The 15,740-nt window shown below is 40.7% G+C and overlaps 1 protein-coding gene across 3 annotated transcripts in view; it reads right to left on the bottom strand.

The window, feature by feature from the left end:
• Positions 1-13,760, bottom strand: part of LOC147441872 (uncharacterized) — a 97,759-nt gene extending 83,999 nt beyond the window's left edge. The window contains exons 1-5 of one of the 3 annotated variants that reach the window (XM_086528268.1): positions 13,091-13,714; positions 12,948-13,003; positions 12,783-12,842; positions 12,063-12,148; positions 136-11,932 (exon numbers count right to left, since the gene is read on the bottom strand). In XM_086528268.1, the coding sequence (XP_086384394.1) occupies positions 11,870-11,932; positions 12,063-12,148; positions 12,783-12,842; positions 12,948-13,003; positions 13,091-13,125 (300 nt within the window). In that variant the 5' untranslated portion in view covers positions 13,126-13,714 and the 3' untranslated portion in view covers positions 136-11,869. Of the gene's footprint in view, positions 1-135; positions 12,149-12,782; positions 13,004-13,090 lie in introns of those variants that run through there. The other 2 variants (XR_015190159.1, XM_086528267.1) reach the window with 2 other exon arrangements.
• Between the last annotated feature and the right edge of the window lie 1,980 nt (positions 13,761-15,740).

Below are 15,740 nucleotides of genomic sequence, written 5' to 3'. Positions count from 1 at the left end.
ACTTAAGGAATATTAGCTTTATGTTACAATATGCGACATAGAAAATCAAAACTGCATTTGGATATTATGAAAGCCACCAAAAAAATCATAGAAGAGCTAAAATTGGCTAAAAAACAGGATTTGACAATTTTTGTAATTTGGTCATAACTTACAACTTTAACATTTATTTCTCCCTAGAAGCATCAGGACATGTTGAGGACTACTAAAGATAGTTCTCTAGCATTATAGACCTCACAAACATGAATTCTAGAGTGGTATAGTTGCAAAAAGTTGAAAAAAGCCAAAAACAGGACCCGTTTTTTCACACAGTTTAGGTTGTGAAATGTTGTGCAAGGACAAGGTTAAAGATGGATTTGATATTCCAAAAAACTGTCGAGTTTTTTTCAGCTCATGAGACAACTTTCTAGATAGATAGCACCTCAAAATCCATTTTGAAACTCTTGACATAATTCAAGGAAAATGGTCACTTAACAGGACATAAAAGTGTCCCATTACCAACCTAGTGTTAAGGGAAGGTTGGTTATAAAGAAACCTGCTCGATCTGCTCTACCATATCCCTTCCCAATGACAATTTATGGGTGAAAGCATGTTAACCTGTCGCGCTTTTTGTGCTACTTAGCAGTTTCAAGTTAGCACATCTTCAAAAATTTGGGCGTCCGGTAAATTTTTTACAAATAATATCAAAATTTTTCGGAGGTTGTACATTTGGATTCCTTGTTTCAAGTGCTTTCTATTGATATATCATATGTCATAGATCTTGGAGATGTAGCTCAAGTTATTGTACTAGTTAGCATATGTCAAAATTGTGCTAGTTAGCATTGTCTGGGACATGAAAAAGCATGACAGGTTAACATGCTTTCACCCTTATGAGACACATCAGATTGACCCAAATGTCATCACTCAAGGGTGTACATCAGCCATTTAATTTGGTTGGAATATAATAGTAAATTTCATTGGTCAAATGATGGAAGCTCAGGCTCTACCTCCAGTGCCAATACAACACGACTTCAAGAGGAACTTCACTAGGCCCATGCTGAGCTGAAGAAGTTATGGGAGGAGAAGACTACATGGTCATCTAGAAATCTAGCCATGCAAATACAAGAACAATAGCACAAATGAGAGAAGGAAGGACTAGAGAAGAAGATCTATAAGCTCACATAGGAAAAATGAGAAATGATGGAGTCAAAAGAGGATGCTCAATGAGATTCTGATTGCTTCCAGACACTTATGGAGGCTAAGGGATTAGACTACAGGGACCTGCTTAAGACATGTCAAGTAGATGCTATTTTCCAAAAATACATTTACCATAGTCTGGTATAGATTGTGGATAAGAATGGGGATTTAAATCTTAATGTGTTGTACCTTGAAAAATTTTATTGAGATAGTTGAGTTTGAGCTAAGAGAGAAAGCATGTCAGTACAATACAACACTGGTCAATGAAGCCTTCATGGAATATATGAAAATCAGCAATATCAAGATGAAGATTATGAGGAAGATGATGATGAGTATAAGACTCATGATTAGGACCAAAAAACCCAAAAGACACTTGATGATGATGATGAGGATGAAATAGGTGGTCCAAACATTGGTTCAACTGTTGGGGGTTCAGCAACTAGGAGCACACCTCCAAATCAAGCTTCAAAAAAGCCAACTTAAGACCACACTCCATCAGTGGAAGAAACTCGGAGGACATGAAGGTCTGAAAGATCATAGTCTATATAAAGGGAAAGCTGTTTTGTTAATTATTGACTTTGAATCTTACCATAATCACTCTACTGAGCTACTGGCATTGAGTAAAGAGAGAGAGATATATAAAGAAAGTAAAGAGAGAGAGAGAGAGAAATGAAATGAAACAAACTATTATATTAAACATCTTCAAAATGCCAAAATGATTTATGAGAACAATTCAATAAACTCCTTGTCAATCTTATTCTAATTTTCCGAGAAAGTAGTGCATCGATCGGTGAAGAGCTTTGTCAATGTCTACCTTTGTAAATAGATGTACTAGGTGTCTCCCATATTGCGCTAGAGTAGTCTTGATCCTCTGATGGAGCCTCGATTGATGTCATGGAGGTCTAGCTCTCTTAAGCTCAATGGCTCTATCAACTAATATATATTTAGTGAGAGAGAGAGAGAGAGAGAGAGAGAGAGAGAGAGAGAGAGAGAGAGAGAGAGAGAGAGAGAGAAATACACACACATAGACACAAACACACATACATTGAGAGAGAGAAGGATAAAGAAAGAGAGAGAATGAGAGATAGAGAAACATATATACATAAAGAGAGAGAGAAAGAGAGATAGAGAGATAGAGAGAGAGATTCATAGGTTGAGGATTTAGTTTTTATATTTAAATTAGAGTTTTGGTTTAGATTTAATGTTGATAAGATTTTGGATTTTGTTTTTATATTTAAATTTAGCTTCAAGAATGTGGTTTAAATTTAAAGTTAGGTTTATAATTATGTTTGCAGTAGTTTGCATGTAGTTTACATGAGTTTAGGTATGTAGTTGTTTGCAAGCTCACATGTGCAAACGGCTTGCAAACAACCCGTTTGAGCATGTGAGCCTGCAAGTAAGTAAAGAACGATGGTTGTAAGTGAAGCCACCATTTTGTGGGGTGCGCAATGCGAGAGTGCAGAGGTTTCTGTAGAGTGCTAATTTGGAAAAAATCTTTTTTATATCCCTAATATAAAGTTCATAAATGACTTTCTACTCTCTTCTCTGTACCTACTCTCTTTATCTCTCTTTCTGTCTTTCTCCCTCTCTTCTCTCCATGGATGTGGCATTAGGTTAGAAAGCTTTCAACGGCACAGTACCTCAGAATAAAGGCAGGCAGTAATGTGCATAGTAATCCCTTGAACAAGGAGTCATTGTGAAGAGATGTTGAGAAAGAAGCATAATAAAGAAGCTCTTCTTCAAAGCGATCTAGAGACGCGAAAGCACTCTCGCACTGCACACACCACAAAACGGTGGCATCACTAAAAATCATAGCTCTCTAGGTAGTTTACACTAGGAAATGGCTACAGCTGAACAAGAGGCAAAGGGGTTTTGTCCACTACATGCATTGTCATGTAGACATGGGTGTGTAGATTTCTCATACCCACAAATATAGGCATTGACCAGCAAAGACAAGATTATAACCTGGTGGTTCTGATGTCCGTACACCTTTAGATTGAGGTGTACGGGGATCGGGCATGGCTAGAGAATTTGAGGTAGTTTACAATGTGATATATGGTTCTTTGATTGTGAGAGGGAGATTAAGAGAGTGAGAGAGAGAGAGAGAGAGAGAGAGAGAGAGAGAGAGAGAGAGAGAGAGAGAGAGAGAGAGAGAGAGAGAGAGAGATAAGAGACAGAGGAGAGTAAGAGAAGATTAAATTTATGTTCAGGGTTCAAGGTTTTTACATTCATTATGAGTAGTGACGACGATGTGGGGCCGTGCGACTGGAACACCTATCTCTCAACAAGGATTCTATGTCATTGTAATCAATGCAAACATGTTGTGCAAAGGAAAAGATGTGTTTCTTTGAAGCACGTTTGAGAATTTGCAGGCGAGTTTGAACCATCTAGTATAGATCGAGTTGTTACCAATTACAACTTCTCGAAGTTTGATGCTGGCCAACAACACACAACAATCTTGCAACCCAATAGACATGTTCGCAGGCGCTTTACTCAAGCATCATACGTGAGGCCACAAGATGCAGCCTTTGATAGCTCAAAGGGTGATCATGCAGAGCACATTCCCAACAAAGCTATGTTTGAGCCCGAGATTGACGAAATGATTGAGACGATCATGTATTCAGAAAGGCTTGTCTATGATGAGAGGCTGATATGTCACTGTATGGTGGAGCATGACTGTCTAGATTGAAGGCACTCCTGGTTCTTCTCAACATGCAGGCAAAGTTTGGATGGACTGACACTAGCGTCAAATCATCTGAGAACTTTTCAGGTGATCTATTACAATGTGTCTACTTCAATAATAAACTCTAAATGGATAATGTACCAAATTACGTACATAAGTGTTTTCTTTTTTCTTTTTTGTGTAGATTGCTCAAAGAGCACATACTACCAGCTAATAATGTAATGCCAACAAGATCTTGTGAAACTTGGGGATGGATTACAATTTCATTCACGCTTGTTCTAACGACTGTATTCTTTTTAGAGGGGAATACATGGATATGGAGAAGTGTCTGAAATGTGACTCCGTGAGATATTGAATAGATCTCCATGGACAAAAAGTGCCACAGAAGGTGTAGCGACACTTTCCTCTACTACCTCGAATCAAGAATTTCTTCGGATGCAAGTCCATGGCCACTCTACCATCATGGCACGAGGAGAATAGATCTTCAGACGGTGTGCTATAGACCCGTGCAGATTGCACGGTATGGCAACATATAAATGATACATGGCTGGATTTTTCCAAGGAAGCTTGAAATTTGCACCTTGGCCTGGCTATGGATGGCGTAAATCCATTTGGTCAAAGGTCGACATCTTACAGTGTATGGCCAGTTGTCATTGACAACTACAACATTCCTCCGTGGTTTAGGGGTACCTATTTCTAAGCTTGATTGTGAGGGGTGGTATAAAGTGAAGAATATGGATGTGTATCTTTGTCCACTATTGGAAGAGCTACAACAATTGTGGATTAGCATAGCAGTGGCGAGTATGAGCCGACATACAGATTGATGCAATGCCTTGATTAGAGGCATTCTAATGTGTAACATGCATGACTATCTTGAACTAACAAAATGCTTATGTGATACTCAAACTCACACATTAAACCTTTGTTTTTTTTCATGTACATTTATTATCATGTATATACCTGTAGGGATCCAGACAAGCAGATATAGAGCTGCATGCGTCACATGTGGCCCTACACTTCATGCACTACGGGCGTCCTCACTCAAGAAGTAAATCTATGAAGGTCATCAACCGCATCTTCCAGAGAATCACAAGTTATGAGACAATTTTTTGGGAAGAGAACCACCAAGGATGTCTGCTCGAGCATGGTTAGAGCAGAAGGAGATGTGTGATGACAGTCTACCCCGAGGGATGAAGAGATTCTCTCTATGATAGGAGTTGCCATATTGGCCCAGACTCACAATCAATCACTTGCTCAATCCAATGCACATATTCAAGAATGTGGATAATCTGCTGTGGGATCATCTCATTGGCAAGAAAGATACTTTGGAAGTTAGAATTGGCCTTATGAATGCGGATCGTATGGAGCAGTACTAGCTGTAGATATCACTTGATGGATTGATAAAGCTCCCTAAAGCACCATGGGAATTTGACAAGAGGCCAAGAATGCAAAGTAAAAGATATCATTCAATTCACATGTATGTCCACTAGCGTAATGCATTTGCTCCAAACATGTTTCACTAAAGAAGGAAAGCTTACTAGTTTGAAGTCACAAGACTAGCATAAAATGTTTAGCATATTCATGTGTGGACTTTAATACCATTGCTAGATTTGTTTTGCAATTTATTTTATCGATGGACATTGAGGGTTGTTTGTCCCCTAGCGTCTAGACCACAATCTACAAATTTGCAAGGTTGGTGCAATGGATCTTCTAGAAGGAGATTGATGTAGCTTCCATACCATCCACCAAACTAAATGCTACGGACGTTGTTTGCATGTTCAAGAAATACTTTCATACTACCATGCTAACCATTCAACTGCTTCTTGTTCACATAGTTGATGAGGTGGAAATAGCAGACACATTGCATTCCAGGTGGATGTTGTTTTTAGGACGTTTCATAAGGGATATGTGTGTCAAAAGGCACGTCTGGAGGATAGCATAGCAGAGGATTGGTTGGATTCAGAGTCCCTTGTTTACATTCTAGAGTTGATCGTGCCCAAGATATGCTTTGGTGCACCATAGATAATTTGGGATTGTGTTGTGCAATCTTGGTAATGACGGAAGATCTAGAGGCTAAGATCAATTGATTTTGCATGCTTCACAATCTAGTGATGAAAAAATGGATTTCAAGTACAAGGATGCAAAGCAACAACGATTAAGAACACGAATTGAGTGAAGGCGGTAAGACAACCATCGATGCATTATTTGAGGGGTCTTGAGAGCCTACCAACATTCATGAGCTTCACATGGTTGCACAACCAATTGAAAAGCGCACACCAGCACGAGAAACAAGTGACTGAGGAGGAGTGGGAGTACTCGTGGGGTTGCAGCCCCAAGGTATGTTTACAATGTTTGACTCGTGGCTTTCTAAATGTTAGGATGGCCACTCATAATTGTTGTTGATTGTAGTATAAGTCATACACTACAACATGGTGTAAAGGTCAACATTTTAGGGTGGCAAGATCAACAAAAGGTGTTTACACAAGATTGTGGAATCATGGCTAGATTCAAACAATCTAGTCGACGATGGTCCTTTGATGCAGATCTTGTGGTTGTAAAACTCACTTACTTTGGCCCTCTTCAAGAAATTTTTGAGGATAGACTAAAGAGGATTTTTTGTGGAATTGTTTGATGTGAAATGGTTCAAGATAAACATGGAGGGTCGCAATGCAACTGTGCATAGAGGAGAGTCAGGTTTCCTTGAGGTGGACTCGATCAAAAAGTGGACCGACCTTCGAGACACTTTCTTACTACCCGAGCATTGTGAACAAGTCTATTAATATTTAACATCCAACTTTAGAGAATTGGTGGTATGGAATTACTCATGTAATTAAGCTATGTGGCTCTTGCACGTGGTATTCCATCCTACAAAGTCTGCACCAAACTGGTGGTATATCATAGAGATAGTTCCTTGGAGTGCACAGATGTATGAGGACTATAATTTTCCAATCACCTTGGCATCTGTGGAGAAGATCAGAGAGAATACTGATTGAAAGCCACTCATGTGGTGCCAAACGTACTTGGCATTGCTACTCTCTATGGGATGCATGCGGAGGACCTATGAAATGAAACAAAGAACATTTACCTAGACGGAGAGCTCTATATAGACATAGGGAGTTATGCTGAGTTGTGCGAAGATGAGAGAGGGACCTCTTAAAGTCATAAGACATTGTATCTGAGCAATTTTTCTCCCTTTCGTCATATATATTGTATTCACTTGCAATATTGCCCATTCTTGTCTCTATCTCAAATTTTTGAAAGTTAAACTGTGAATAAAAAAAAACTTATTCGGATTTTCTTGTCCATTCATCATTAAGAGGTGTTCTTGCATTTAATACAGGTATGGATGATGATCAATTTCCTTCTTCCTTGGACCCGGGCAAAGGAGGTGGTACGAGGGCCACCACAACTCCAACTCATAGCTGTGTTGTTCCACTCCTTCGGAGTCTCTGTCTGCTTCAAGCGATCAATGCACTCTAGACGATCTACACACTCCTTGAGGCACCGACATTCTAGTGGCGGCGGCGGATGTTGTGGAGGAGGCGTCGTTGATGCTTCCACATCGCTGCGTAATTGTCGCGGCTCCTTACCTCCCCTTTCTTTGTCCACCCCTACACCAGCCACGGCGTCACCCTCTACTCCAAGTTTTGCGCGGCTCTCGGCCGGTTCTGACTACACACCACTCCCTACTCCTCCGGGACTCACCCCACTCGACACTCCTCGCTTCGGGCCCTAGACTACAGTGGAGACACATGCAACCCGTATCCCCATCAAGATGCCCCTTGAGACCCCTACCAAGATGCCTACAACGACACCCATATTCACACGTCACAGGCGAGAGGTCTTACCATACTCAATCAACATTAGCGGCAGCTTCATGTTGGATGACGATGTCAAGAGGGTGATCTTGCACATGTGTGGCTTTTTCTCTTAGGTGTTTTGGCACTACATACTAAACACCTGGATTGAAGCGATAAAGTAATCAACATGCTAAATGATGAGTTTCCCGTGTCAAATCGGATGAAACTCTTCAATGAAGACTTGATGAAGTTGCGGATGCACGAGTACTGCAAGCACAAGCACTTTGAAGTGTAGAAAGCACTCGAGCATGGGTGGCGCATGCCAGATTGTTTGGACTAAGAAGATTGAAAGAATGCAACACGAGCAGCACGCAAGAATCTTGACAAGTGGAAGAAACAAAAAGAGGCAGACCGAGCACGAGTAGAAGCAAGGAGCTTGCACCACTTGGGGCAACGGATAGGCTTCATTTTGAGGTCGACTTTGTAAGTGTTTTTGTATTTTCCTTAAGGTTTGGTAGTTATAACTATTTGTAATTTTAAAGTCTAACATAACGTTTCTTTGTATGTTTTGAACAGTGGTCAATGATTGGACGTGACCCCACACCGTACGAGTGCGAGTATGCACACAAAAAAGGGCTTAAATGCCCTTATGGACATTCTGAGTTCTCACTCCAGCTTGGTTAGTATTTAACTTTACTCTCTTGCATTTGTTGTATTTTAATAGTAAGCTAAAAGTTTTTTTTGTAATTATATGTTTATACTTATAGAAAGTTTGATTTTTTTTTCCAAAATCCAACAGATACGTTGCTAGAGGCGATGATACGTCAGATTAGTTGACGTCAAACTAACCGTAGCTAGATAGCACTAGTTTTTTTTTTTCATAGCATGTATTAAGAGATGACGTGTTTTGTATATCAATTTTGTAACTATTGGCCAACGATGTATTTTTCCAATAATGACAATTGTGTTGTAACTAGTACATTTTGGTTGAAGCTTAACAATCAAGTGATTTTTTCTATGATGTGTATAGTTTTGTCAGTTTATTACTTTTGTCAAATTACTTTCGATATACTTTTGTCAATTTTGCATCTTGATTTTAAAAACTTTATGTTCAATATGGTTGATGGAGTGGCAGGGCAATGTATGCCCTGCCACCAAAAATAAAAAATTTCTCTAGCATCACTATATGTGTCGCTATTCTTAGACCTGCAGCGTCTCTATGTACATCGCTAAATTGGGAACTGTAGAGTCTCTATTTGCGTAGCTAAATGCATCTCTATATAGCGACGCATATAGCGACACAAATATCGATGCAAGTAGCGATGTTTTCTTTGCAATGCCTATAGTGACGATTATAGTGACATCGAGGAAAAAAATATCCCCATATATTTTCATTGATAAAGCCATTGCAAGTGTAAAGAACCTCTTGTAGTGACATGACTATGCCAATCAAACACTGACAATTTAAAGAGCCATCAGAAGAATTCATATAAAAACTGACAACATAAGAAGCTAGAAGAAAGCATAGAGATCTGAAGAACTATGTAAGAAGTATGGAACAAAGAAGATAGAAAAGATGCTCGCTTCAATGAACATCCTTTTGCTCATATAGATAGACCTGAGTGTTGTGCTAATGGACAGGGAGTAAGCTAAGAGACAAAGGAAAGAATACCTAGACCGTTTCATGGAGACGAACTCTGGGCAAAGCTTAGTTTAGTTGCATGGTCAATCACTAGAGCAGCCAACACCACACATTAAATTGGATTTCAGACCAGTATAGGGGATAACAATTGAGCGAATGCTCATGAAGGGAAACCAACAATTTAAGAACCAGAGACTTAGAATGGGTCACTGGAATTAGGTAATCTCTTCAATGATCATGCAGTTGATTCTGCAAAAGGAAGCTGAAACAATTACTAAAATAAACAGGAAAAAGGCTCAAATTGGTCACTTCTAGATGATCAAGAAGTTGAAGAGTTTAATCTCGACTCAAAAGTACCTCCTTGAATGATTAAAATCGATACGCATCTGCAGCTAGAGATCAAAGAGAGAGCAAAAGCATTATTCCAGAAATACAAAGATGTGTTTGCCTGGGAACATACTGACTTGAAAGAAGTAATTCTAGAAGTGTGTCAGCATAGGATATCACCGATGCCAGACCATTCTGATTATAGAGGTACAAGATAGACCCCAATTATGCCAAGAAAGTGGAGGAGATAGATAGACAATCTTCTCAAGGCATGGTTCATTACAGAAGTAGCAAGAAGTTGGAATGGATACAGTGCTACAATCAACTTAAGATAGCACGGCCAAAACTACATTCATCATTGAATGGAGAGCATTTATGTATCTGGTTATGACATGAGAGTTGTGCTTAATAGAGAATTATATAGTGCCTTTTGTTTGAAGAGGGAAACAATCAAGATGTTGACTAGGAGACCCGCTTTTAGAGGGATCATGAATTCATACTAACACCTACAAGGCTAACCTAAAGGCGAGCCTAAAGGTGTTGTACACACAATGGTGCAAAGAGAGAGAGAGAGAGAGAGAGAGAGAGAGAGAGAGAGAGAGCATGCCTTCAGTGTACAATAACTATAGCTAATTTAAGCTTCACTATGTTTTTATATTTCACCTCTACATAGATAATAATTGTACACACAAATAGGACTAGGATCAATGCCCACCTGAGAAATTGTTGTTCTTGGGGGGTTCATAGCAATAGAAAGTTGCCTATCATGTGGGTTCAATAATAGGAATTATTTTATTTGATATTTTCTCTCATTTTTTTTATAAACAAGGGTGCTGAAAAAATGATATATATATTTTTATAACAGACTGATCAGGAAAAAAACCTCGTTTACTAGAGATAAATTCACACCTGGGGGGGGGGGTTTATAAATAGTCCTTGAACGCACTTGATTTGTAGGGTTTATATATCAATGACCACTCGATCAGTGATTGTCCCATGTATCTTCAACTCGTACGTGAACCACGGTTCAAAGTACAACCTCTCACCCAAGTACATGTTAAAGCTATTGATGACGTCAACTTTGAGCCAAAAACAAAAGCAAACTATTGGTGCTAAGGAGGAGACTGAAGACGTTCCAAGTTTGGTCTAAGGGGATGGTTGTTGGGATAAGCTTAAATTGTGAACTATCAATGGTACATATCTGTAAAGCTTGTATAAATGGCTCGATCGAAGGTCCCTAACATCTTAAGGTTATAGGATCTAGATGGCTAAACCAACTTGTGCAGCATCATAGTTAATCGATATGGGTGACCTCTCAGAAAGTTGTTGCCTGCATGTACCTTAATTAAAAGGTACAAAACACCTTGGGATAACTTGTATATAGGTGCAATAGCACACAAGTCTCTTAGGTCAGCTGTGCTCACAGATTTGTAACATTTAATCATACTAAAGGTAACCAACGATCAAAGGGGGCATATACATATTGTTTACTAGTACGGTCGGCCGCCTTCAGCGGCCTCTCTCTCTCTCTCCCTTTCTCTCCCTCTTTATCGCGTGCAATGGGGCTTCTTTTAGTTTTGGACTTTAGCCTTCAGGTCGCAGATTGCGACACGTGTAAAGCTGGCTCCCCCTTTAACCATATTATGTTAGTAGATGAAAAGGGTTTGCTATATTCATATTGTATATTAATATATTGATATGCTGGCTCTACTTTTAAAAAAACGAATTAATTTGTTAGATGATTCGTTGCCCGAATGGCTAAGGATATCATACTCATCATTTAAGGAATGTGAGTATTTGTGTGTGTGTGTGTGCAGCGAAAGAGAATAATCATGTGCAAAGTTTATCTTTTATAGGTAGAAGAAACTCTTCATTTCATCTCCTCTACATGTTTGACTTCCCAGATCCTTGAATAAATTTTCACCTTTCATATGGGGGGCTACACATAATTAGTTGACTTTAATAAATACATTCATTTTCCTATACTTTACAAGAAATCTTCAGTTAATATGAATTGGGAGTACTTCTCTCTACAAATTTCAGAACAAGGGTGTTTTCTAAAATTGATCCTTTAAGGCACATCGGGAATCGGGATATAGAGGGTTTATGTATAGTGAAACGCTTGGAGCTAGCTCTCACATTGCAAAATGATGATTGCCTTTTAGTCTTCAATACTTCGAATCCCACTTGAGAGACACTTGGTCATCGTTAGAAGATTGAGTGGTTTTGTCATTACAGCTTGGTTTAGCAAGCAAGCCAAAAAGTAGTTTTGTTTGGTTCGGAACGCTGAGACGTTGTCATAGAAACCTACATTGATAATTAGCAGAGTTTGTGCAGAGTTTGTACTCCGGCCGTGACACAAGTGGTGTGTGAAAGCTGCTACTACTTGCAGGAGAAAAACATTTTGAGAGCATTGCAGGCGCAGGGGACGACTTACACTCAGCAGGAGCTGGCTGCATGTGCGGACGCTCTTGCAAATATCGTCGATCTGCTGCAACAGGCTCTGCATCAGCATTATCTCATCTGCAAAAAAATTTAATTACAGCAGGAATGAGGGAAATTGCAAAAGAACAGTAACCCAAAACAAAAGAAGAGAATTATATGAATTAAACAGCCTATAGCTAGCTAGCGCCTTGCAGGGGTCGTTGGACGACAACAGACATTCATAAGTGCAGCGCCGGCCGGGCGCGATGCAGAGGCGGCCGGTGACAGCAGAATAGAGAGCACGCTCGCTCACAGCCGGCATGAATGTGCTCGACTGTGCTCTCTATCTTCTGTCAACAGCAGCTGGCCGCCGCTCATCGGCTCGCCCAACCAGCAGGCCCGGTCCCCCAGCTTATAGCCCTACTCTATGTCTCTCTCTTTCGACTCTCCCGTCTCCCCCTGTAGAGATGCACACTAGCTGCACAGTGCCCCTCTTTATATAGCCGGAAGCCTTATATTATTAAGCTGTCTCCAGCAGCTTGCCCTAAAAGCTCTCACTGCCTGTACGTTGCCTTCGCCTTCACTGGTACACGCTCGCTCAGCCATTCTAACTTTTGAAAAGACGACTATTCCAATTGTCAAGTGGGCGCGGGACACGGTGGCCAAATTGCAGCTGTACACGCTGGACCCTTTCACAACCCAAATTAGAAACTTAAGACCAGAATATAATTACCTGCCTGCATCGCCCACACGTCAACGTCGGCCGTGCCGTGATGTGGTTTCGGTGTTGCAGCTGGCCGTCACAGGCGTTGAATGGCCTCTACACATATATGTATAATGTATGTAATAAGGAGGGGCATAATATATGATTAGAAGAAGAAGAAGGTAACAGCGGCACGCGTGCGTCTAATTACACTACTGATCCAGCTGGGTCGGTCAAAGAGGCCTGTATTCCTGTGGTGCAGACGAGGTCCACCGTCAAAGCAGCATATTGCAGGCACTACATGTGCACCCACTTTACTATAACGCAAGGAATAATACCTGTGTAGCTCGTGTGTAGGGGCAGTATTGGCCATTCAGTACCATTGGCATGGGGCTGCACCACCAGCTCAGAAGGTTTGTCCGTAGGCTGTCATCTCGCTATCATCACGTCCGCCATCTCTGATCTCTGTTCTCCTCCATCGAGTCACATGCATGCATGTAGATATGAGTGGCCTCTCAAGCACTGCTCAGTGCTTGCCACAGAAACAACTACGGCGGCTTCGGACGTGGTCCCAAAACGTCCATAAGGGCTGTTGCTGTTGCTCTCTCTCTCTCTCTCTCTCTCTCTCTCTCACTCACACACACACACAAAAATTGTACAATTTGTGTCCACCTCGTTTACAACGACACCGCTACTGATTAGTGGGCTCTAATTACTTCCGTGGTTGTTTTGTGTGTGTGTATGTGTATGTGTGTGAGAGAGAGAGACAGAGAGAGAGAGAGGATGCTAAGGACGCCGTAAGCTTGGACGGCCTGCAGGAAACGGGTTCAATACCGTGACGGTTGGATTTAAGGTGGTGGTGCCATGTCAGCTGCATCCGTTAGTTAAACGTTTGTGTGTGTGTGTGTGTGTGAGAGAGAGAGAGAGAGAGAGAGAGAGAGAGAGAGCTCTGCTACACCTGTGCCAATTCCTCTCCTACCCATACATACTTATGCAAATATCCATATGAAGTTTCAAACGCTAACAAGCGTGCTAGTGCATCACTCTCTCTCTCTCTCTCTCTCTCTCTCTCTCTCTCTCTCTCTGCGGGATTGTGAGTGTTATCTCTCAAGGAAAGAGATGGTAAAATGTGAGGCTCGAGAGGCTAGCTAAAGCGTGTTGACAGAGGCGGGTAATTGGTACGCTCTTCCCTCCATCAAGGCGTCCGCCGTGCAATAGCGAAAGTTATACGGCCTCTACTAAAAACTTTATATGCTCAATATATATGCCATCCTTAGTGTACAGTGTACAGTTATATGGTGCTACAACTTCGGCTCCTACGTTAGAAGCTTGCGATTACATGAGAATATAAGCCACTTCATGATTATCTAAGTTTGCTAGGAGCCAACTCCCTTAAGGCCTTTAATTGACATTTTTTATGGTTATGCATGAATGCAAAGGATCAAAGTTTATAAAGAAACTCCATAACAAGTGGCAATAATAAGCATGGCTATAGAAACATTGATGGTCACTACAACTGAAAAAAAAAAGTGATCTTTTTATACATGATCCATGACATCTAGAATAAACATTGTGGGGCTTCAACAACCATGGATTATGATCAACAACCCCATCAAATTGTGTTGACTCCTATTGTGGGATGACCTAGAGAATTTGTTGTTTTAGTAAAATGGAGCAATAGATCAACTTCGAAGGCTCTGAGAAATTTGAAGGGTTACTTATTGTTACTATCACTAGTGATCTTTTAGGTCCTCATTGTGGGATGACCTAAAGAATTTGTTGTTTTAGCAAAACTTTAGTATGTGACCCGCGCGTTGCCGCGGTTACATGTGCGTCAATTGAAGCAATCATTGTTCTCCCTCCCTTCATAGGGAGGGCAAATGTGGGTAAATGCCTATGATTTTCATGTGAGCTTTTATAGCTCTTTACTACGATGTGCATCAGCCACCACTATAACTACTTTCTAGATGACAATGTATGACAACACACAAGGTCTTAGTGCCCTCCACATTCACATCAACTAATCACAAATCTATCTTTTGGATCAATACTATGTCTACCTTTTTGAGTGTAAGATCAAACAACTAATGAAGTGTAGTTACTCTCCACATTCTTGTTGGTCAAGCCAAGCTCCAACATACTTCTCCTAATCATGGCAAGTTTGTCCCTCTCCCGCGCCCCCCCTCCTCTTCCTGCCCTTCTCTCTATCTATGTGTGTGTGTGTGTGTGTTGAGTTCAAGAATTATCCGATCAATTTGAGGTTTCTTGGGAATGAATTCAGTAAATGGGCTCACTTCGCATGATGTCTTGTCTTAACATCCTATGTTTCTCTCTAAGGAGGCAACGGATTTGCGATTAGGCTAGAGAAGTCCCCCTCACACAATTGATATGGACCCTAGTGAGTGGTAGTGGCACTCTATAGACTAATAGAGATTTGGTATCCTTCTTTGGATATAGTGTTTGCATTGAACGTCGAATTATTTAGATGCATTAGCATCCCCTCTCACCATCCTTACCAATCAAGGCATTGGTCATGATATCAACTTTCCCATGCTTCTCTCATGTAGTTTTGGTCTTGCATTTGGGGCATCACAGTCAACTAAGTCATCGACCGCTATTTGTTGGCACTTAGCATGCATGTACCAGCCATAACACAACATGCCAACATTACACCACACACATAGTAGTAGAAGAAACTTTGCCATTGGTATGCACAACAGATTTGGTGAGAAGTGTGTCATTTGCTTCTCAAAGGCAATATTCATGATGGGTGTGTGACTTGGGGGTGATTGCCTGGCTATAGCAACTTTGTCTCTATATGTGGGTAAATTTCAAAATTTACAGGTTGGATTACACTCAATCTAGCTAGCATGTAAACTTGCATCTACCAAGACTCGTCGCATGGATGTTGAGGTCTCTTGTAATTGACCATAAGAATGTTAGTAATATCAGGTGCATATTGTTTGTGTATGTACATTTGGGCACAAT

Source organism: Adiantum capillus-veneris, chromosome 14 (assembly GCF_014529385.1).
Source record: "Adiantum capillus-veneris isolate H3 chromosome 14, ASM1452938v2, whole genome shotgun sequence".
NCBI classification, from domain to species: domain Eukaryota; kingdom Viridiplantae; phylum Streptophyta; class Polypodiopsida; order Polypodiales; family Pteridaceae; genus Adiantum; species Adiantum capillus-veneris.
This window is presented reverse-complemented; position numbering and strand designations above follow the sequence as displayed.